The sequence below is a fragment of the Mustela nigripes genome, chromosome 6, assembly GCF_022355385.1.
Source record: "Mustela nigripes isolate SB6536 chromosome 6, MUSNIG.SB6536, whole genome shotgun sequence".
Classification (NCBI taxonomy): Eukaryota; Metazoa; Chordata; class Mammalia; order Carnivora; family Mustelidae; genus Mustela; species Mustela nigripes.
Window position 1 is genome coordinate 31,348,846 of NC_081562.1, and position 24,891 is coordinate 31,373,736.

Consider the following 24,891-nt stretch of genomic DNA (forward strand, 5'->3'; position numbering starts at 1 on the left):
ATTTATTTGACAGAGAGAGAGAGATCAATCGATCACAAGCAGGTAGAGAGACAGGCAGAGAGAGAGGGAGAAGCAGGCCCCCCGCTGAGCAGAGAACCCGATGTGGGACTTAATCCCAGGACCCTGAGATCATGACTCGAGCCGAAGGCAGAGGCCCAACCCACTGAGCCACCCAGGTGCCCCTTTTCTGGAAGTCTTAATTTCTTCAACAGGTGTCAAGGCTGAGCCTGATTCTTAGAATAAGCTTTCCTCTCTCTCATAGGGTCAAGATTAGATCCAAGCCCTGGGACCAAACCCTACGCACTGTACTTCCATTGTAAGAGGGGTCGAGGGGGCTACTCAAACTTCTAACTGGCTACTAATTGGAGGTTCCCATGATCTCCCTCCTCAGATTCTATCATTTGCTAGAATAGCTCATCGAACTTGGGGAAACAGTTAGTTACATTTACCAGTTTATTATATAACACAGGATATCATAAAAGATGCAGATTAACAGCCAGATGAAGAGGTACATAAAACAAGGTCTAGAAGGATCCAGAGCACAGGAGCTCTGTTGTGGAGCTGGGTATGTGGATGTATGTGTTCACCAATTTGGAAGCTCTCCTAATCTCATACTTTTGGAATCTTTATGGAGACATAATTGATTATTAACTCAATATCCAGCCCTCTCCCCTTCCTGGAGCAAGGGAGAAAGGTGCTGAAATTTCCAAGCTTCTAATCATGGCTTGATTTTTCTGCAGACCATTACCGAGAGCCCACCCAGAGTCACCTCATTAGAACAAAGGACACTCCAATCACCCAGGAAATTCTGAGATCTGAGTTCTAGGTCAGGAACGAAGGTTAAAAACAAATATTAGAACAAAAGTTGCCCTGGTACTCTTGTTATTTAGGAAATTACAAGGCTTTTAGGAGCTCTGTGCCAGGAACTGGAGGCAGAGACCCTATATGTGTATTTTCTAGAATTTCACATCAGTGAATACCAGAAACCCCATCTCTCAAATCACTCACTCCTATCCTTATTTGGTTCCCTTTCATCTCACCCCTCCCCTACCTTCCATTATCAGCAGGGTTCTTTTTCAAATTCCTCAATGAACATTCCCTTCATATCCACACCTAATGGAAGCGCAATTTCCTTCTAAGGATCCTACTTCTCCTGCAACACTCTCCAAATGGTGGCTGTTTTTACTTCCAGTTCCCAAGTAGCATTTGACCTGGAGGGGAGGTAGAAGGTTCCCTTGATCCTCATGGCCTTTTTCATGTTCTTTCTCTTCTCCCTAAAACCATTTAGCCTGCATCTAATGCCAAAATATCCAAAATATTATATAAAAAATATATATATATATATATACATATATATATATATATAATCATCACCCCTCAGTGTTGCTGGGTTTGTTTTTTGTTTGTTTGTTTGTTTGCCTCTGTTTACTTCCATCTGGGTCCCTTCTGGTTTTTCAGAAGTCTGAACTCCTGGCTCATTGCCCTCTAACAGTACTCCTGTGTCAATTCTTGGTGATTTCAATATATAAATATATGACATGCCCATCACGTTAGCCTCAGTTACTTGAACGCAATTCCTTCACTGATCTTATCTTCACCATCTCAGTCACTCCTTCTTAGTCATATCAAAGTGCTAATTACCATCCCCACCCCAGGATCTCAATTACATGCATTTAATCTTATGACCTATTTTTCTATTTCAATCTTTCCAGAATCCTGACGTAAACAAAGCTTCAAATCCACTGGGATCTCCAATTCATTAATTGTACCATCTTTTCACAATCCCTCACCCCCTGGACCTAAATTCTAGGACACCATACTTTTTTTTTTTTTTTTGACTGGCGCTCTATTTTCACTCTTCCTTGTTTTTTACTCAACTTCCTACATGTGGAATGTCCTAGGAGTTAGTCTTTTGTTCTCTTTTCCTCTCTATCTACTCCCTTGGTAATCTCATATCTCATATCCAATCTTTATTTTGTTCACTGATGAATCCCAAACAGCTAGAGTAGTAACATAATATTATCTTTCACTAGTAGCCAATTCCACCCTGAGAAGTCCTGAGCAGTATGGAATAAAAACAAGTAACTTTTTTCCTTCTGTCCAGGCACATTTCTGTGCTCTAGGAAAAAGGATTCAGCTTCCAGACGGCAGGGAATTAATGAGCTTGTTCAAATTATGTATTGAACTGCTGTATCATCTGTTCATTTCGAAAAATTATCTCAACACCTCAGAAAGTATAATTTGATCTTTTGTAGACCTGATCTTTCCTACAGTATTTCCAGGAGTACCTATCTACCAAGATTCACATTAACCCAAACTAGGACCCATAAATCTTCTCCCCTTAAATGAAGATTGCATTATAAGGTTGTACCTTTATTAAAATCAACCTTTTTATGTTTCAGTAAGTGCATGGAATTGATAAAGTCAAAGTGGAGTTATGACAGCTTTTTGATAGCAAAATAGAAGTACCAATTCACATATAGCACTGTGGAATTCATATATAATTTTGTCCCTTAGGTTAAAATAAAATAAAATTGAGACATTTAAATATACAACCTGTAAGAATTTCTAGGGCTTCTGCTCGAGGAATTGAGACCCATCGTGAATCGGAGCCATGGCAATGCTATCTAAGTCACCAGCTGTGCTCTCCCAGAATGAGGTGCTTGCCAAAAGCAATTTTTCAATAGTCGATTTAACATTGTGTGTCTTCTTTAAGCACTAAGTGCAATTATCAAGAGTTCTACATTTTTTTGTCTGAGAATATAAAACTGCCAGTTAGTCTTCCTGCAATTTAAACTTTAATCTGCTTGCAAATTAAAAGAGGTTTTGGAATCTTTTGAAAGAGACTTCATTTAAATATTGCTAAACCAGTCATTTAAAAAAGAAGCTTAATCCCTCTGGTTACCATGCTCAAGTTTAAAAGTAAATAACTGCAAAACCAAAAGATAACGCTAAGAAAACATAATTCAGTTGATATTTGGTGGACATCTCTGAGTACATTTTATATTTTCTTTGCAAGCATGGTAGGTATGTATTCATTCTTTCATGGTATATGTGAGAGGTTAGTGTATTCAGACAAACTCTTGTTTGTGGTGAAACGTCTGAAGTTTTGTTAATGACTTTATTCAAAACACAGTTGCTCAAACACTGAAGCACATTCTCACCTTCTTGCCTAATTACCATATTATTCTATAATGAAAAACTGAACAGAATAATTTGATTCTTATTTTTTTTCTAAGTCAGTGTCTTAAGGTACCTTGGATAGCGGACTATCTGGCCAGTTGAAATGAACTTTAGATCAGCTCACTTTAGAAAATCTAGCCTGAATAGATATATGTACATGATCTTTTTATTCTAAGTCTTGGCAAACCACTGCTTACTAGATGGTTCCTAAGTAGTTTAATAAACACTTCATCTGAATATTTGAGTTGGTAAAATAGACTAATTTTTTTTGTGGGGGGGTGGTGGAAAATAATTGTTAATGGTTATAAGAGGGAGGAAAAACCTGTTCAGCTCAATTCTTTCCTTTTTTGGGGAGAGGGGGGTGAGTAGAGAAAATGCCATAAGCCACACAGTGATGATGTTGGGATGTTTATTCTGACTAGACACTGTATCTGTTTGCATCTTTGGTCCAAAGTGCTTCTAACAGTACAACAAAATAGAGGCAAGTACTGAAATGTCAGTTCTCTACACCTAACATTTGTTAGTTTCATTTGGGTCTGAGACCTCCACAGACTTGAGGATTGTATAAACTAAAATTTTATGATTTAATAAAAAATGAAGTAAGGTTACAAGAAACAAGAAAAATCTCATATTCAGTACTTTCAAATAATTTCTTATATTTCCTTGTGGCAGCACTATGTTGGGCACTTTGCATGCCTCCCCACAAAAACCTGCCAAATAGATATTATTAGCATCCCCATTACAGATGGGAAAATTGAGGCCTAGAGAAGCTAAGTATCTGAGGCACTGTACTTGAATTCAAACACAATTCTGTCTGACTCCAAGACTCTCTATAGCATTTCAAGAATATGTCATTTCTTTTGGCCATTTTAATGGACTCAACCGTAAGACCTCCTCATCTGGCTTCTTCCTTTTGAGAGGCTAATTCTATTACCCTACCCTGCAGCCTTCTTTTTAAAGCTATTAAAATCCTTTGCATTTAATAGAAAACCCCTTTTTTTCCTCCTTTAATTTGTAGTAAACAGTGGACTTCTAGCATTTCTGAGTTATGTGTATTTCCATAAATAAGGTTTCCTCTTTCTCTTCTTTTCTCCACTAATTTGTGGCCACACAGTGGAACCTCTTCTTTTTAGTCATCTGAAGCCCAGAAGCTGAGGTACCATCATCTGATGTTCACCTTATCTGGAGGTCCTCAGCTCTGACTTTCAATTATAATTACTGTGGGAGCTTAAAAAAACAGTAACAACCAAAAATTAACAATAAAAACAACCAAAAAAAGTTCTCAGTCACCACCCAGACCACCAATTAAACCAATCAGTGTTAAGCCAGCCTTCAGTGTACTTTTTTTACTGCAACATTTTATTTCAAAAAATTTTAAAAGAAAAGTTGCAAGAATAGTTCAAAGAACACCCATCCCTGTGCTCTTAACCAGATGCACAAATAAAAATTTTGTCAAATTACTTTCTCTTTCTCTTTTCCCTCTATTGTTGTTACATATATGTAAGTATTGTATTACGTACATGCATATACTGTACCAATACATGCTTATCCCCCTTTTTTGGAACCATTCAAGTGTTAGGTGCAACTATTAGACATTTCATCCCTGAATACTTCTGTATATATCTTCCAAAATTATCTCCTGCATAAATACTCTATATACAACTATCATATATAGGAGGAATGATACTAGTGTCTGATAGTCAATCTACAGTTTGTACTTTTCCAAAAATGTTTATTATAGTAGGGCTTCTCAAAATTTAATATTCACAGAAATTACTCAGAGATCCAGTGAAACTGCAGTTTGATTCAGTATGTCCAGGCTGGGGCTTAAGTTTCTACATTTCTAACAAGCTGTCACAACAATGTGTTTTCAGAACTACGGGTTGAAGAGCATAGCCTTATAACTATTTGTTTTGTTTTTTTTCAATCCAGGATCCAATTAAGCATCATTTATTGCTTAGTTGTCATATCTCTTTAATATCTACATTTCTTTGTTTTTTTTTTCTTTCATATTTTTGACATTTTAAAGAGTTTGGTCTAGTTGCTTTGCAGAATACCCTTTAAATTGAAATTAATGTTCATTTGTTTTCTGTTAATCAGTTTTAGATTAAACGTTTTTGGCAAGAACACTACAATATATTGTAAAATGTATGCAGGTGTTCTTAATGTCCTAATCAAACTATTGCATGAGGGTGTTCCCAAAGAATTAGTGAAAAGTGAAGAAAAAGAATTGGTGAGGAGCCTTTGCTCTGTGAATCATACAAAAATAATCACCAGTTTTACTCTTTCAAGCAAAGGGAAGAATAGTACCCGATTCCCAAAGAACGTGAATAAAAACAACTTATTTGGTTAAAAATAGCTAAATTATTCAATCAGAAGATTCTTATAACCTCCATGTTTTGCCTGTGCATTTGTGTTTTAGTTAGGAAAGGATTTATAGCAGGGAGTAGTGCATTATGGTGATGACATGCATGTCACCTAAGTGAAAAGAACTGGATTTTTTTTTTTGGAAAATTGACTAAGCAAAGACTATAGTGTTTATTCTAGAAATGTCTGGACATACCAAGGCAGTATATCATATGGAATAAACAAGACTCTCTTGGTTGAAAAGTAATGATGTCCTGTTAACAGTTAAGAAACTTGTTCCCCTCCCTGTCCCCACCTCACCAAATCAAAAACAAAAACAAAACAAAAAGCAGGATTTTCCAACTTCCAGAGAGCAAACATTCCTACCATGAATGATTTTGAGTTACCAATGTAACATCAATAGGCTTGCAAAATAGCAACTGGTTCTCATTTGCTGATCTGAGCCCACTCCAGCACACCTCTGATTTTAAGAAGACAGACCCACCTCAATTGGATTTAAGGGAAAACTGGAAATTATTAGCTCATGTAACTGAAGACATAAGCCCAGAGCTGACCTCAACCCCCGCTGGATCCAGGGCTTCCTTCACCAACTCTTGGCTCTGCACTTCTTGCCATTCATACGTGGGAGTTGCCCCAGAAGCTCACATCTGGATCTTGGAGGCAGAATAAGCAAGGATGGAGAACTCTGAGTCAGACTGGGTTAAAATCTCAGTTTGCCAATAACTTCCCAATAACCTTAGGCAACGTAATACCTCTGTGGCCCAGTTTTTTCATCTGTATAATAGAGACAGTAATAACTATGTCATGAGGTTGTTTTGGAAATTTGATGTATTAATATCGAATAGTTTAGATATTGGCCAGAATACCTTTTGAAGAGTAAGCACTCAGTAGTCTCATCATCATCATCTTCATCATCATCATCATCATTTTAAATTAACCTCTAAAGAAAGAAATCTTTTTCAAGCTAAAGCCTTAACACTGAACCTCATCTAATGACGCGGGAAACATATTCATATCCTAGGAGTGGTTCAGGCCAAGGGAATAGCTAATCCTGAGGTCTAGGATGTCATCATCACTCAAATTAAATGGACGGAAGATGTGGAAAATTTTCCCAAAGGAAAACGAATGTTCTTTCCTCAAATGAGGGAAGAAATGACTATGCAGCAAACAAAGACACTGATGTTACTACATAATATTAAAAAAAATCTTTTTCCAAAGTGTTAGATGAAATATATCTGATCACACCAAAATTGGTCTTAATGGCATGGAACTATGCTTTGGGTAGAAAAATCAAGGTGACCAAAATGATCTATTTCTATAAATTCATAGAAAATACATTACAGTACTTCCTTGAAATGCAAATCCCATGGGAAAGTTATAGTAAAACAGCAAAGGTATAACTATAAGTATCAAAACTCTTAGCACACCATTGTTTTAACCATATTAGAGAAGGTGAATTTAACTGTCTAAATGAAGTTTTTTTGTTTTTGTTTTTGTTTTTTTTTGCATTGCTTGATTACCAGGAAATTCACCTGATTTATTTGTTCCATATTTTAACTGGATAGTTTCTGATCACTAAATATGCTGTTTTCCTATACTGTAACTTTCTTCTTCTGAGGTATATTTTAATACCCTCAATGGAAAGGTATAATGAACTTTGATCTTTATTTTTGATGAACTATTCCTTAAAACACATTTTTAAAAAAAATTTTTATTTATTTATTTGACAGACAGAGATCAAAGGTAGGCAGAGAGGCAGGCAGAGAGATAGGAGGAAGCAGGCTCCCTGCTGAGCAGAGAGCCCGATGCAGGGCTCAATCCCAGGACCCTGAGATCACGACCTGAGCCGGAGGCAGAGGCTTAACCCACTGAACCGCCCAGGCGCCCCTCCTTAAAACACTTTTGATTAGACTCATCATAAATTTAAATAGTTGCAAAAGTTCCAACATTTTATCAATACTGACACCTCGCAATTAAAATTTAATTGCCATATGATTTGATACTCATCATATGTTTTTTAAAATTTAAAAATGATCTCAATCCAAATTCATATGGGTCTTAAAATTTATGTAGAAATTCGAAGAACCAAGAACAGTCAAGTCTGCTTGAAGAACAAGAAAATGATAGCACTTGTTTAACCAGATATCAGGGCCTACAGAGTGGTAGAGATTAGAAGAGTGTCCTATTCACCAAGGGCTAGCCAAATTAACAAATGGAATAGAGTGAGAAGCTGGAGATCCCTGCAGAGATGGATACCTGATTTATAACAGCTCAGATCAATAGGTAAAAAGGATGATCTTTTCAGTTAATGAGGGGAGAATGAATTCCTCTGACACCAAAGATAAAAATCAATTCTAGGTAAATTATAAGCCAAAATATAAAAGGTCAATCTTTAAAGGTTTCAGAAGGCAATAAGGACGCAAAGAGTATTAACTATTAAAGAAATGGTGTATAAATTTGGATACATTAAAATAAAAATTTGTATTCACCAAAAACACCACTGAAGAATGAAAAGCCATAGAAGGGAAGGAAATATCTGCAGCATCTGTTGTTACATGACTGCAACAAAGACTTGAATTCAATATTTGAAGAAAAATCAAAAGACAGAGAATCTGGAGAACCTAATGAAACCGGTTTCTCTGTTTAGGCATTATCGGCAATCAGGCTGGATAGTTCTTTGCGGTGGTGGCGGTGAGGTGGTGTTAGGAGCGTCGATGGGGACTATCCTACGCGTTATAGGAGGTTCAGAAGCATTTTTGGCTCTTACCCTTGAGACGGCAACAGCATCTTCCTAATTGTGACAACAAAAAATACACCCAGCCATTGCCAAATGTTTCCTAGGGGAAAGGAGTAAAATCATCTCTGGTTGAGAGCCACTGTGCCAGGACATGTCGAGAAAGCGTAAACAAGATTTTGAAAAATAAGAAATCCAAATGTCACCCACCAAATGAAAATGTGATCAATTTATTAGTAATCAAGGAAATGCAAAAGGAAGTCACTTTGAGATACCAAGCACACCCATTATCTTGGCAAAAAGTTTAAATCTACCCACTGTTGGTAAAACAAAGGGTATTAGGAATTTCTTGGGCACTGCAGGTAGTTTAAACTGAAACAGGCACTTGGAAAAACAGTCTAGTGTGATCTCATCAAGAAAAAGTTAGACATAATTTAGGCCAACCAACTCCGTTTTTTAAGCATATATCCTAGAAAAATTCATTCCCATGTGTACCTGGAAACATGTAAAAGAATGTTCACGGCACCTTTTTTTGGTAATGTCCAAAGGCTTGAAATAACCTATATGTTCAATAATAGCATGATATATAAATAAATTGTGGCACATTCATTCAATGGATACTATAAAGTAATGAAAATAAATGAATAAAAAATACACAAGCAAGGATGCATCTCAGAATTAACATGTTGCAAGATGGAAGACAGAAAAAAGAACACATACTCCTGATTCCATTTATAAAATGTTCAAAAATAAGCCAAATTAGGGGCACCTGGGTGGCTCAGTGGGTTAAGTCTCTGCCTTCAGCTCAGGTCTTGATCTCAGGGTCCTGGGATTGAGTCCCACATCAGGCTCTCTGCTCAGCGGGGAGCCTGCTTCCCCCGCCCCCGCCTGTCTTTCTGCCTACCTGTGATCTCTCTCTCTCTGTCAAAAAAAATTAATTAAATAAATAAATCTTTAAAAAATAAGCAAAATTAAGCTTTAGTTTTAGAGATGCAGCCCTAGTAGTGAAACTCTAAGAAAAACGACAAAGTGATTATTAGAAATCAGGATGAAGATACTTATTGTGGGCAATGGAGAAGGAAAGTGATATAAAGTGCTGAAGACAGGGACTATTTACTTCTTGACATAAGTATTGACTTTGTGATGTTTATTACATTGCATATTTTATGATTTGTGCACACTTCTGTACATGTGTTATATTTGACAGTTTTCAAAGGGTAATAAATACTTTAAACGTTTCTTTAAAAATTAAAAGAAAACTTTCCTTTTCTTAAAACTACTATTTTCATTTTCTTCCTTCACAATTTTTTTAAGACTTCGTCCATTCCTTTGAGAGAGGGAACACAAGTGCATGAGTGGTGGATGGGGCAGAGGGAGAAGGAGAAGCAGACTCTCCTCTGACTGGGGAGCCTGACATGGGGGTACGTGCCATCACCCAAGATCATGAGCTGAGCCAAAGTCTGATGCTTTGGCAACTGAGCCACCCAGGCACCCCTACTCTTGCACAAGCTTATCCTAAAATAAGCTTGAGTTTATTGATCCACCTATCACATTTAAGTATAATAAAAATGTACATATAAGTTGAAATATAAATTTTTGTTTTATTTTCTATGACAGAGGCTCCACACTATGAAATCTCATAGTCACTAACACATTTTAAAACATATTTCCTTAGGATTGTTATTATTACAGTTATTATTAATACATAATTTATTAAAACAACATAATTATGCCACTGATAAATAATTACTGCACATAAGAGTAGACTTTTATTGGAAAGGTATCTATTAATGAACTAATGATCAAAATTATTCCCATCTGTTTATGAAACAGAAAGGCATATAGCTAAAAGTAATATCGAGAACTAGCATATTATCCTAACTTTTCTAAGAGAGTGAGGAGATAGTTAATATTTTATAAGCTGAAATAAAGTAAGGCCTGATTTTAATAACATTTCACAACATTATTTGATAAAATGGGTTTTAACTACCTGATGGAATAACACTCAATTGGAAGAAAATAATTTCAAAATATTTTTTATGCATGGATTTTATCTAAGATAGCATGAATAATTTGGCAGTCCTGTAAATAATTACACCTGAATTTAAAAAATTGTGATTGTAGGTTGATGTTCAAAAATGTATCATAAGGAGTTTCACAGATATACTCCTCAGTTAAACAATAATAGTTGATGCAAGTTATATATTAAACAAAAAGTAAAGTGTCTGGAAATTGTCCTAAGGGCACAAAGCAAGAATTTATTTAAAAAAATCTATTCAGGGCACCGGGGTGGCTTATTCAGTTAAGCATCCAACTGTTGATTTTGTCTCAGGTCATGATCTCAGGGTCATGAAACTGAGTCCCACATCAGGCTCCATATACAGCGCCGACAGTGTGGAGCCTACTTAAGATTTTCTCTCTCCCTCTCCTCTGCCCCACCCCCCAGACTTGAGCGTGGTTTCTCTCTCTCACACACTAAGAAATAAAAAGAGAAAGAAAGGAAAGAAAGAAAGAAAGAAAGAAAGGAGAATCTATTAAATATCAGTTAGAACAACAAATCTTGGGATGCCTAGGTGGCTAAGTCAGTTAAGTGTCTGCCTTCAGTTTAAGGCATAATCCTGGAATCTTGGGATTGAGTCTCACATTGAGCTCCCTGCTCAGTGGGGATCCTGCTTCTCCTCCTGCTGGTTGCTCCCTCTACTTGTGCTCTCACAAAAATCTTATTTTAAAAAACAAAAAAAGAACAGCCCATCTGTGGTATTCGAGTCACCACCCACTCCTCTCCCACCCCCGGTATAGTGTGAAAGAAGTTCTACTCTATGTGGGTTGAGCCAAGAACACAGGGTGCACTCTACCTCCACCTCCCTACTGGGGACTATGGTATCTTCCTGGGAGGAGTGGGCAGCTAGCACTTACAGCTTCATGTTGAAGAACTGTATTTTTCAGGCAAGAGAGGCTAAGAGTTCTGGGTCTTCTATCCAGGGCTACTCATAGAGCAGAAGTTCCATTACAGAGGTAGCAGGCAGAGAATAACAAGCCCAACTGCCAGAAAGGGGCAAACCATAAATATCAGAGGTTACCAACCCTGCCCAGTGCCTGCTTATAAAGCAGAGGTATCACTCCAAGAGAAGTGAGTGACTGTCCCTGTTCCCAATAATGGCACTGAGGTTTTGCTTGAGCAAGAGAGATAAGCTGTAGGGGCAGAGAACTCTGAAGCTCTCCAAAAGTGATCTGAATTTATCTGGAACAGAACAGAGTATGGGGAAGTTTATCATGGCATTCTAGAAAACAGTGGAGAGTTTGGGGGTAAGCAATGATGAAGAGACTGGTAGCTCCATGAGAGCAACAAGCTAAACGATAGACCAGATAAGAGTTGACCAAATACAACCAAGGGAAGAGTTAAGAAGAGCTGTCCTGAGATTGGAACATACTTGAAAGATTGGCCTCAAAGACTACCTCTGCAAAGTGATCAGAACTGAACTGAATCAAATGGTGAAGCAGTTTATGCCCCAGTGGACTGATGGAAACAACAGAGGAATCAACCCGCAAGTAATGGAGTCTGACAGCTGGGAGTGAAACCAACAGAGGTAGATAGCTTAACAGAGAAACCAGGGAATGAGACAATGAGAGTACTGGTGGTCCCATTGTCATCCATGGATTTATCCAGCCTGCATCCTCTGAGGAGTGACATCAGGTGCTGCAAACTGTGGGAGGAAAAGAGATTTTTTAAAAATAGTTCAACCAAGTCATTAAAATATTAAAGATCAAACAACAAAAATCCTGAGGCTAGGGGTAAGAAATCAAGATCCAGAGTTGCTACAATACATTGTCCAAACTGTCCAGTTAAAAAAAAAATGAACAGGAATTTATGAGACATACAAAGAAGCAAGAAAGTGTAACCCATACACAAGAAATAAATGTAGGTAACAAAATGCCTTGAGATGGCTTGGGTGCTAGAGCTAGCAAACATAATTTAAGCAGTTATAGTATGTTTGAAGACATACAGAAAACCATGCTTGGTATTAAGGTAGGTATAATGACCATGTCTCAATAAATAGAGAATATTAATAAGTAGATACAAACTGAACAGTATAATAACTGAAAAAAATATTAGAGGGCTCAACAGGTTTGGGATGACAAAAGAATAAGCAAACTTTAAAAATAGAATAGAGATTATACAGTCTGAAAAAGAGAGAAAACAGAAATAATGGTTGAAAATTCCCTAAATTCGATGAGAAATATTATCTACATGTTCAAGAAACAACAAATTCTAAGTAGGATAAGTCCAAGGATATCTGCATCCAGACACATCATAGTTAAAGGGTTAAATGCCCAAAACAAAAGCAAGTTTTGGAAAAGAACAAAATAAACATGATTAGTCACATATAAAGGAACCTCAGCAAGATTAACAGCTGATTTCTCAGACATGTTGTAATCCAGAAGGCAGTAGGAGGACATATTCAAAGTACTGAAAGGAAAAAAAAAAAACATATATACTTGTATTTGTATATAATTGTATTTTTGAGTCTGTAACATTTATGCTCTTATTGCCAAATATATTACATTTCTAAATTTTAGAAAGGAGGCATCTAAAGGAGGCATCTGAGAGCAAGCCTATATTATGGTATGGACATGATACCAGGTGGTGACTCAAATCCAAAGGAATAAATGAATAGAATCAAGAATGATAAATAAGAAGGTTAATATAACAAACCCTATAGATACACATTTTCTCTTCCTTCTCTCAACTCCTTTAGAAAACACAAAATTAAAGTAATATAACAATGTATTTTTGGGTTTGTAACACACATAGATAGAACAGCAGCAGCACAAATTGGGAGGGGTGGAAGAAGGAATAGAGCTAGATAGGAATAACCTTATTATCTCTAGCAGGAATTAGATAATATAAATCTGAAGTATATTTTGCAAAGTTAGGAACTACATGGTAAGTCCTAGAGCAACTCCCCAGAAGATACCTTTAAAAATGTGGAAAAATCATAAAAATAATTAAAATGTTACACTAAAAAATATAGAGGAACAAAAAAGAATTCAGCAAGTAAAATGACCGATAAAAATCCAACTATATCAATAATAACATTGAATGTGATTTGATCAAAATACAATAAAAAGGCAGACATTACCAGATTAAAAACGAGGATTCAACTATATGTTATCTATAGAAGATACACTTTAGATTTAAATAAACAAATAAGTTGAAAGCGAAGAATGAAAAAAGTACCCTATGCAAACAATTACAAACTATAAGGAAACAGAAGACTTGAGCAACTATAAAATAACACAACCAAACAGACTTCTATATATTATTCCTTGCAACAATAACAGAATACACTTATTTCTCAAGTGCAAATGGAACAGTATCCAGGATAAACTATATATTAGGCCATAAAATAAGCTTTAATAAATTTGGAATTATAAAAATCATACAATGCATGTTCTCCAAACCTAATGGAAATAGAAATCACTAAGAGAAAAAAATAATGGGAAATCCACAAATATGTAGAAATTAAACAATATATCTATAACCAACCAAGAAATTATAAGGAAGATTAGCCAATGCTTTGAGATGAATGAAAATGAAGGAACAGTGTACTAAAACTCATGGGATTCAAGTAAAACCGTATCGAGAAGAAATTTTATAATTATAATACCTATTTTTAAAAATATGGTCTCAAGTTAATCTAACTTTATACTTTAAGACACTGGAAAAAGACCAAAGTAAACCTAAAACACACAGAAGGAAGAAAATAATAAATATTAAAGCAGAAATTAATGAAATAGAGAGTAGAAACTTGTATCCATCCTCTGATGAGTGGATAAAATATTGTGGTATATCTGGACAATGGATTATTGTTTGGATTAAAAAAAGGAATAAAGTATTGTTATAGGTGACAGCATGGATAAACCTTGAAAACCCTATGGTAAGTGGAAGATGACAAGTACAAAAGACCAAACACATATTGTATGATTCCACTTATAGCAAATCCATAGAGACAAAGTATATCAGTGATTGTGTAAGATTAGGGATATTTGGAAGACTGCTAATGGGAATGGGGCTCTTCTTCGGAGTGATCAAATGTCCTAAAATTGATTATGGCAATGGTTGCATAACTGTGAAAATACTAAAAACTACTGAATTGTATTATATTCATGTGGTAAATACATGGCATACGAATTATACCTCAAGGAAACTTCTAAAAATGTGACTCCAAAATTTACTCTTGAATGTTCAGCTTATTTTTGCAACTAATGACAAATCTTGAGAATATATACCGAGAATGGCTAAAAAGCTTTATTTAAAGGCATGTTTTTCCTTTTGAGTTTTTAGTAGTGCGCTCCTTCCATTGATGGCAAGAGACTTCCCCCTTGAGATTTATATATTCTTTACCAATAGTTCAGAAGTGGAAGAAGCAAAAATTTTCAACCAAATTTCTTCAGTACTACATACTCTACTATGCATTTGAATTTAGAATGTTCCAACATGGACCCCAATAGCACTTTTTCTAATACCTTGTGTATTCATTTTCTGTTACTGCGATAACAAATTACCAGTGACCAAGTGGCTTTAACAACTCATTTGTTATTTCATAGCTGTAGTTTAGAAATTTCAAGCAGACGTCTCTGGGTTAAAATTAAGCTGTCTCCAAGGCAGCATTTCTTCTGAAGACTCTGGGAGAGAATCCTTTCCCTTGCCTTTTCCAGTTGCTCGAGGCTTTCCGTATTCCGTGGTTCATATCCTCCCTCCTCCATCTTCAAAATCCTGACACTGCATCACTTGACAGAGCTTCCACGGTCACACCACTTTCCTGGCTCTCTTCCTCTGCATCTCTCTTCCATTAGTAAAGACCCTTTTGATTACCTTGGGCCCACCTGGATAATTGAGAACAAACAATCTGCCATTTTTAAGGTCAGCTGATTATGTCTTAATTCCACCTGCAGCCTTAATTCCTCTTTCCCATATAACATATACATAGGTTCTGGGGATTTAGGACATGGGCATCCTTAGGGGGGCATTATTCTGCCTACCACATCATGATTTTCTCCTGGTAGAAATGTGTACAAATTAAGGTGAAGGAGAAAGCCCTACAGGTTTGAGGTAGTTTGGTTCATCGATAAAGGAGGATTTGTCTTTTGGGCAGTGTATTCTAGTATATTCTCGCATGAATGAAGGGCCTTTATTATACAAAGTGGAGAGAAGGCTATTGCGAACTCAAGCCTGTTCTTAGGCTAACCAGCTTTAGGGGAAAAATAAATGTGGAAATTAAGTTTCTGGAATAGGATTCATTGGTTTCAAATTATTGGAATGGCACACCTAAAGATTTCCTATAACCCAGGGCCCTAGTTAGATGATCATTCATTTGGGGTAGTGGTTTCCAAATGGGGCTGATTTCATAATTACCTGAGACTTTTAAAAAATGCAATTAGGGCGCCTGGGTGGTTCAGTGGGTTGAGCCTCTGCCTTCAGCTTGGGTCATGGCCTCAGGGTGCTGGGATCAAGACCCGCATCGGGCTCTCTGCTCGGCAGGGAGCCTGCTTCCTCCTCTCTCTCTCTCTGCCTACTTGTGATCTCTTGTCTGATAAATAAAGAGTTAAAAAATTTTTTTTTTTAAATTTAAAAATGTAATTAGATTTTCAGGCTTTAATCCAGACCTGCTAAATCTAAGTGCAGAAAGCAGAGACCCAAAAGATGTTTTAAATTTCTTTTTTTGAAGATTTTATTTATTTATCTGAGAAAGAGTGAGATCACGATGGGAGGATAAGGGCAGAGAAAGAGGGAGAAGCAAGCTCCCCGCTCACCAGGGAGCCTGATGTAGGGCTTGATCACAGGACTCTGGGATCACGACCTGGTCCAGTGGCAGATGCTGAACTTACTGACCCACCCGGGTGCCCCTGTCTTGAATAATTTCTTTAGTTGATTCTGATAATTAGCCAAATTTGGTAACTACTCATTTAGAAAACAAAGGGGATCGAATTAGTGATAATAGAAGATTCATGTGTTCGCTAAATTTTTCTATTAATTGCTTTCTAGTTTTAAAGTTACAGGACATTTAAATATGACCCAGAGCTTTGGACAGTTTAACCAATGTGCAGCCAACAGAGAAATCTGAAAGTATCGTTCTTTCTCACTTCCAAGTAATCATGCAGCCTGACAAAACTAGAACCATTGGATGTTTTCCTCTTTTGGGCATATATACTTTGCCATTATAAGCTATGCCTTATTTGAATTTGTCTTTGTTAATTTGTAAAGTGATTAATTAACTCTCATTCCATAGGTACAATCAATGTAAGAATACAGTAATACTTATGGTCACTTCGCATTTATACCAAAATTGTGATATGTCAAGTCATGGTTATAATTCCTATCTAAAAATCTATGAATTAGTACATTTTCTGCACCTTCCAGGCAGAATGTTGATATTTATTAGATTAATAACCTTTCCAGAAATAAGATGAGACACCTTTTAATAAAATGTGCAGTAAATTAGGAGGACACTGTTGATCACTGAACATGCACATAAAACGTATCTTAAAAAGACTGAAATTTTGCATTTCCTCTGTAGGTATCACACCACAGAAAGAGAGTCAGGAAGGAATTCCACCCCTGACCCAGAGTCAGGAACCCCTGAAACCTCAGGAGAATATATCACGACCCATTCACCATCCTCTAGTTTTAAAAACTAACTTTGAGGACGAAGAGGAGGAAGGAGATGAACAAAATGGTTAGTAAGGTTTTTCTCAGATTTACAATGCACACTCAAAAGTCCTACTTTTTTTTTTTTTTTTTTAACTGTGAGAGGTTCATAACACAATATGTTAGGTAGATTTTGGTAAGAAAATAGATTGAATATTATTAATTATATTCAATTCATTATGTTCTAATTTGCTCTATGTCTACACATGCTTATGATCATTTGGATTAGAGGGTTTTTGTTGGATGATGGCTGGGAGATACATTTCATTTAAATTTGTACAGTTACTTAAACTGATTTTTCTAATACATGAAATATAGTAACTCGAGACATTTACCAGTATGCAAATTATTGATTTTAAAAATTAAAAAAAAAATCCATGTGAACAATGTCTGGGGTTTTTCATTCTGATTTATATATTTTCATATTATTTGTCTTTGGACAACTTACTTAAAAAAATATATATCCTATAGATGCTTCCAGTTTATGGACAAAGACTCCTGAAGAGATTGAAGAAAAAAGAGCAATAAAGGAGATGTGTTACAAATCTGGTAAGAAATCAAACATTTGTGGGTTTTTAAATGCTTGATATGACAAACACACTAACCTCCTACTTTTCTAATGGGAGATTAGGTGAATACTACAGATTCCATACTCCTCCAGATATTTCATCATCAAAAAGCATAGCCTCTACAGCAGACAAAGAAATAGAAAAGCCTTTGGAAAATGGCAGTGAATTGCAAGAAGGTAAGGAGTGAAAAGACAGCACTTCAAGGTGCTGTGTTAAGAGATAGTTGGTATGATAGGCTGTGAATTATTTAGTAAGATGTAACTAGAGTTAAATGATAAATAATACATCAGAATTGAGAATGAGGAGGAAGTGCTTTCATCAGATGACCTATATTTAATAAGAAAAGCTGCAGTTAATGTAATTAAGCTTTCCTCATGGAGCTAAAGAACAAATAAGCTTCATAGGCGCATGGTGGCACTTCTCCCCCGACCCCGCCCTGACCACTCAAGTCATTCTGTAAATAACTTGCTTCTACCATTATTTTTCTTTGCAAATAAATCTCCCTGTGAAATAGGTGCATATTTTTCTCTGTGAATAGAAAGGACAACCTAGCCCTGGAAGGACAAAAGGGAGATCGGAGAATGATGTTAGTGGCAGAACAAGGATACATTTGTTCATTAAATGAGTACCTTTTGTATACCAGGCAATTTCTGAAGCAATGCAGGTGGATGATTCCAAGGCTGGGCCTTTCACGGGTCTTGTGTTTTGGTGAATCTTATTTTAATGTTGGTAAACAATCTGCCCTTGAAGTCAGGATAAATACACTATTTTCTGGATATAAAACCAGAAACTCAGTGAAAATCCATGGATGCCACAAGTTTATACAGCTGTCTTGCCACTAGGATGAGCTGAAAAGTTTTGCTGCAGGAGGAGATTTGAATCCTTTTCTCTCCCTAAAAATAATAATAATAAAAAAAGATAGTTGGGGGAATCTCCCAACATCAAGATGAGGGTATAATGAAGTAGAGGATCAAGAGTAAAATGCCTGCCCTTCAAGTACATATGTGGCAAACTATTTAAAGATATGGCGGTAGGTGGCAGCAACAGACCATGAGATGTTGGAATGACTGGCAAGACAGCTGAGAGGTGGGCACCCTAGCTAGAGAAGGGCACACTGCCCACATTAACTAGACAAGGACAAAAGAAAACAAAACAAGTTAGCAAGAAATATAAAAAGGGTAGATTAGAAAGATAATTACACGTGCTTTCACTTTATATTTTGGTTTTAAAAGTCTTTTGTTTTTAAATAATTTCAGTTAATTCATGATAGCCTTCACCAGCTTTCCCCAAATGTTAGTATTTCACACATTCAATTTTTCACTCTTTCTTTCTCTAAATATACACACTATGTTTTTTTCTAAACACTTTGTGCAAGAGTAAGTTGCAGATATGATGCCCCTACATAACTCTCATATTGGTATAAATATCAGAATCAGGAAATTACCACTATACCATATTATTTACAGGATTTTTTGAAATAAATTTCACCAGCAGTACCATCAGTGTCCTTTACGGCGAAATGAACTTTTTCCTGATTTAGAATTCAATATAGTATCATATGGTACATTAGATTATCATCTCTCTCTTATTCTGCTTTTAATAGTTTATTTTAGAAGAAAATTATCTAGAGATGTATAGGAAAAACACTAAGAATTATTTAATTCTGACAGTATAATTATCATTTGTCAGTGGTAGACTCATACTTATCACTCAATTTGATCATGATAGATACAATCAAAAGAAATATAAAATTCATTATATGAAGAACACATGAAATAAGTTAAATATATTATACATACATAATAATGTTAGATTATTTAAATTTTTAAATTGCCATTTAATAAATAATCCACATAGGTAAGTAAACTTGCTTGTTTGTTATTTTCTTGATAATTACAAAATTTATTTTAAATTCCTATAAGTTTACAGTTCATCATATAACTATGCAAATAATACTTATATTAATTTTTGACTTTATACTATCATCATGAATTCTACTTTAGACTTATATAAGTGCCTATGGCTCCTGGGTAATTTTCTTTTCTTTTTCTTTTGCTAATTTAAAAAAAAAATTTAGGGGATGGTCTTACAGTTCCAACAAAATTTAGCCTATTTGAAAGGCAAGGTGAGATAAAAGCATCATTGGATAGGAAACCAAGGACTGACATTGCCACTTTTGAAAATGGAGGTGAGTTGTTATTCCTGGTTGATTCTGAACGTATCGCCATATAATAAATGAGTCTGAATTTCCTCTCATAACTAATTTCATTTTTTCAAAATATTTTGGACATTTTTATTGTTGGTTTTGGGTAAGGAACTTGAGGCCTGGAATTGTAGGTAATCGGTTGCTGTAGATGAATCACTATAGGAGAATGTCAGACATGTTATGTGCACTCTGTGAATATTTGTAGAATAAATGATTTTATGTTTAAACAATCAAATGAGTGGATGAATGGAGACATTTTTATAGAATTTATAGATGACTGGACATTAATATGCTGGATGAAAGAGCCAAATTTTAACAAGGGAAACTCAAACTGTGATACACATAAAATCTTGCATTTAAGTTCAAGACATTAATGGTAGAGTTTCTTCAAGTTGGGAAAGGCTTGACATGATACAGATTGTGAAGAGAAAAATAAGTGTTTTTTGTTGGCCACATGGTTTAAAAATGATTCAGTACTGGGTGTCAGTTACCAAGAACTCAGGTAAACTCACACTGAATTATCAGGAGTAGTATAGGAAGATAATTAAATGTGGTAAGTCATTTAAAGTTCTCAGTAGTGTCTGACATACAGAAAATGCTCTATAAATGTTAACTATTATTATACTAGTTCTACTGATTTCTGTAATGGTAGTCCACATGAGTGTGTCATTTTAAAAGAAGGTTACTTGAAACATATTTTATGTTAGGGTAACTTGTATGATGAGGAATCTGGAAATTACATATACAAGTAGTATAAAAAGCAATTGTGGATATTTATCTTGGAAAAGAGAAGAACTTTTAGGAGCATAAAAATTGCTCTCCTATATCTGAAGATGTTATACTGAAGACTAAACTATACTAACTCTGAGTAACTCTGAAGGATGGTAAAGGATAGAAGTAAAGATTTATATATGTTAAAGGAAAATTGTGTTGACTATGTGAATTTCTTTGGAGTTATCTCTATGTAAGCATACATACTCTAAGTACATGTGATATGTGTGGTGATGTGTGTGGTTATCACTGAGAAGTATTTAAATAAAACCAGGAAAAAGGTGTACTGTAGAAAAGGATAATCTTGTGTTGGATGATAGTTCTGTAGAACTTTCTGCCACCATGGCCACTGACCATAAGGTATTGTCATAGGAGGTGACTGTTATGTTCCACAGAGGATCATATTTCTTGGAGTGGATGAAAATGAAGCTTTAACAGAAGAGAAGGAAATCACCATATCAAAATGTTCAAATAATAAAGGTAATGAATCATCCTATAATTTTAATCCATTCATAATTTGGAGGTATGTTAAATACAAAACTGGACACTTGTAGAAACCAATAGAAGAGGTGAGATAATAAATAAAAATATGCATTGAATACAGTGAACAGGAGTCAAAAACTCTAAGGTTTTAGTCCTGGTCTGTCCCTTATTGTTTGACCCTGAGACCATCTCTTAGTTTCAGTTTCCTTATCTAAAATACTGGCCTGTTGAACTCCGTAATTTCTAGGAGTCTTGCTATCTCTACTGTTACTGGTTCTGTTAAACAGTAAAACCAAGTCCTCTTTAGTTTCTTTTTCCAACCAAATTCTCAGTGTGATTGAATTTTCTTAGGGAGATTTGTTTGTGAAGACTGTGAAGAGTATTAATCTCATGATGTCTATGACCTCCCCATTTTATAATTATTACAAGTCTGTGAATAATCAAGAGATATGATAACAAAATCCATCCTTTACAGTTTTAGATTCCCCTTACACCATTCTTAGAATCCCTTGGTTGGTACCTCTCTGCTAGGCAGTTCTCTCAGACTAACTGTATAGCTGTCCTGTAATTAGAGGGCTTTACATATTCTCCATCCAAATACTAACTAATTTCAGCTACCATTTTCCCCACCGTTAAATAAATGTTCTTGAGAATAGGTTAAGGCATTTATGATCAATGGGAAATGACATGTAAGTCTCTTTTCCTTGCTCTCAGAGATGGAATAACTTTGCCCAATCTATCAAAAAAACAAAAACCAAAAAACCAACAAAAGTCTTATTACAACAGTAACAGTTACTACAATTCTCATTTGGCTGTTTAAATTTAAACTAAGATGAAATAAAACTAAAAAAAATCAGCTCTTCAGTTGCATTAGCCATGTTTCAAGTGTTCAATATCCACATGAGACTAGCGGCTATCATTTTGTACAGTACAAACTGAGATAATTTCCATCATTGTATAACACTCTGCTGGGCTGTCCTGCACCAAAGCATAGAACACATGAAAGTTACATCTGAATTATTTCTGGAACCTTAATTTAAATAAGCACATTTGATTTAAAATTAATAAACTTCTGATTCTTTTATATGAAGGTATTAAAATATTGCCACAAATACATAATTTATATGTTGAAGATAATGTCTGTAGCTTGGATTTTTAATATTTTGTTAGTGACAAATTTGGAGGACTCATGGTAGGGATTAGGGAATTTCAGTGATGAACTGTAAAAATTAATATACATATATATATTTTTAAAGAGGTATGCCCATCATATAATGTTTGAAAAGTGAAATGCCAACTGAAAGCTTCTTTTACTAATATTGACATTTTATTTTCTTAATTTGCTTTAAAAGATAACACGGACAGTCCTCATCCAAAGCGTTCCCTAACTACCCGACTAGTACCTACAACGCATGTATTAAATGCTACTGAGAATATCAGTATGAAGTGCAGAGAGGACCTCTCTTCAAGTGAGACATTAGCTCTATCACTTTTTGGCCTTAGATATATTTGTCTTATCATGGATTTGTTTTGCTTATTTGAAATAGAATTTTTAAAAAGAAAGAAAAAATGATGGTTTGAAAATTATTCAGGATTAAGAATTAAAAACAATCATTCTTCTACTAACTCTGACAATGAATTGTGATGTAGGTCCTAGTAAATTATACACACTCCCACTAGTTTAATTTAGGTATTAAAATTAATGATATACTACCTTCTCGGAAGATTCATTAGTACTTAGTATAGCATTTTTAATTTAATGCAACATGGGAAACACTGACATTTTTTATTATGTTTTGGATTATTTTTCATGATTTGGCTTCTCCATGCCATTCAGTATTCTAAGCTGCTTCTCTTGATACAATTGAGACTCATGAATCTTCCTTTCTGTTTCCTTCCTTCCTTCTTTCCTTTATTTCATTTCCTGAGTCCCAGTAATGTTCTTGGATCCCAACCAGGCCCTGAAAGAAACCATGATGGTTTACTCCTAAGAACCTCAGTTTGGTGACATTTGTTAAAAATATGGTTTCCAAATCCTAGAAGTGGGGGCTTGAGAGTAAAGGTGGAACACAATATTTGGAGAGGAGGTGGTGAATCAGAATTCAAATTTAACGCTGAAACTGATCTTGAGAGCTAAGGCAAAGACAGATTTATTAGTCCACTAGAGACAGCTAATGTTTCTACATAGTGAACTTGTTCATTTTCTCTGTGCAATAGTTACTTATTCATGTTCAGGATCTCCACACAGAGAAGTCATGAGTGCCCCTGTCTACTAGATGGCTTTAAGATTCTCTGCAGAAATGTCCTTTATAAATTCCTAGAAAACTGAGTTTGTATATAAACCTTTCAATGTAAAAACATGCCAGTAAAAAAGTGATTAATTTAGTGATCTTAGCACTTACAAATTCTGACTACTTAGTCTTATTTCTCCAAAACTAACAAAACACTCAAATTCTTAAAATTAAAAGAATAAAGTAATATTCACTAAATGTATTTTACACTAATCCAATTTCTTAAGAAGTAGATTTATGTTCAAAATAACAATTCTAAAACTACTTAAAAAATAACACAATGAGATAAATTATATTTGGAATGTAATTTTATAGTCTTTTAAACAATCTACACATTCCTTTGGGAAAGAGCGTTTTATCCCTGAGGAATGCTACATATTGAAAGTTTTCTCATCAGTCAATTTCCAGGACAGATTTTTTTGGGGGGAGGGGGCACTGCTTTAAGAAATAAGTCACCCTTTGTTCTAGAAAGTAAAGTATTAGAGGAGTGCATTTATTTTTTTCTCTGGCTTGACATGTTGAATGCACAGATACGTAATTATCACCTACAGTAATGTTCAGATGAAAGCATCTCTCTTAAAAACTGTAAAAATTTGTATCTTCTTCAAGTGAATGATGTCCAGCCAGTGAGGAAGCCTCACTTTAAAGGTGTGAAAAAAAGAAAATGGATTTATGATGAACCAAAGAATTTTCCTGGCCCAGGAATGCGGAGAGGTAAAGTATCTATATATCTGATAGTTCTAAACTATAATTCGAAATGAATTTAAGAAATTAAATATAAATTAATATTTCCTACCTGAAAAACAAATTACTGTTGTGCAACATGCTGTTTTAGATGTCAACCCAACTTCTCTCAATTTAGTTCGTTTAGCACACATTGCTTTCCATAGTGCTGTCAAACATTTAACCTGCAGTATGTTATTTATGGGTATGATACCAGTTTGTTTTGGCCCTCACTCCCTTCCCCCTCTCCTTTACAGCAGTACAGGCCCCAAATCCCAAAAATAAAATGAGTTACCATCGCAATAATAAAAACAGAAATGCTGAGAACGCATCCTATATCCACGTTCAGAGAGATGCTATCAGGACTGTCTCACTGAGTGCACCCCCCCGCAGCAGGCCCACAAGCGGGTCCTACAGTAAAGTCGATGTTAACAAGGAACCCAAATTCAACCTTTGTCCAGGTAAAGCTCTTTCTTTATGTCGTTTGCTCATGTCCATGGTTTGCATCCCCAGGGAATTACGTGATGGTCCAATTAATCTTCATCGCTACCCATTCCCCTCTTCTGTTGCCAGGCCATCACCACACCAGGACGTCTTAGAAAACTGGGGAGAGGATTTCTTCCATGAGCAGGAGTGCACATGGTTTAAAGGATATGTTAGAAAACGTGTTGGGTGCAGACAACGAGACACTGAACCTCCCTAGAGTTTTGTCTCACAGCACTGCCCTTTGTTCCCCCTGGATAGCTTTATTTCACTCTTAAGGATTGTTTTCAAATGGTTGACATTTTCTCGTTCCACTAACTGTGTTGTTCAACCATCACTCTCAGGCTAGTGCCCTGGCTTATCCTTAAGCC

At 35.6% G+C, this 24,891-nt stretch overlaps 1 protein-coding gene across 2 annotated transcripts in view; it reads left to right on the forward strand.

The window, feature by feature from the left end:
- The window catches only part of C6H12orf50 (chromosome 6 C12orf50 homolog), a 34,139-nt gene that overhangs the window by 4,585 nt on the left and 4,663 nt on the right, over positions 1-24,891 (forward strand). The window contains exons 4-11 of one of the 2 annotated variants that reach the window (XM_059404665.1): positions 16,864-17,022; positions 17,466-17,543; positions 17,626-17,739; positions 19,641-19,751; positions 20,913-21,020; positions 22,376-22,492; positions 23,924-24,028; positions 24,295-24,498. In XM_059404665.1, coding sequence (XP_059260648.1) covers positions 16,864-17,022; positions 17,466-17,543; positions 17,626-17,739; positions 19,641-19,751; positions 20,913-21,020; positions 22,376-22,492; positions 23,924-24,028; positions 24,295-24,498 — 996 coding nt within the window. The remainder of the gene's footprint in view (positions 1-16,863; positions 17,023-17,465; positions 17,544-17,625; positions 17,740-19,640; positions 19,752-20,912; positions 21,021-22,375; positions 22,493-23,923; positions 24,029-24,294; positions 24,499-24,891) is intronic. The other variant, XM_059404666.1, reaches the window with a different exon arrangement.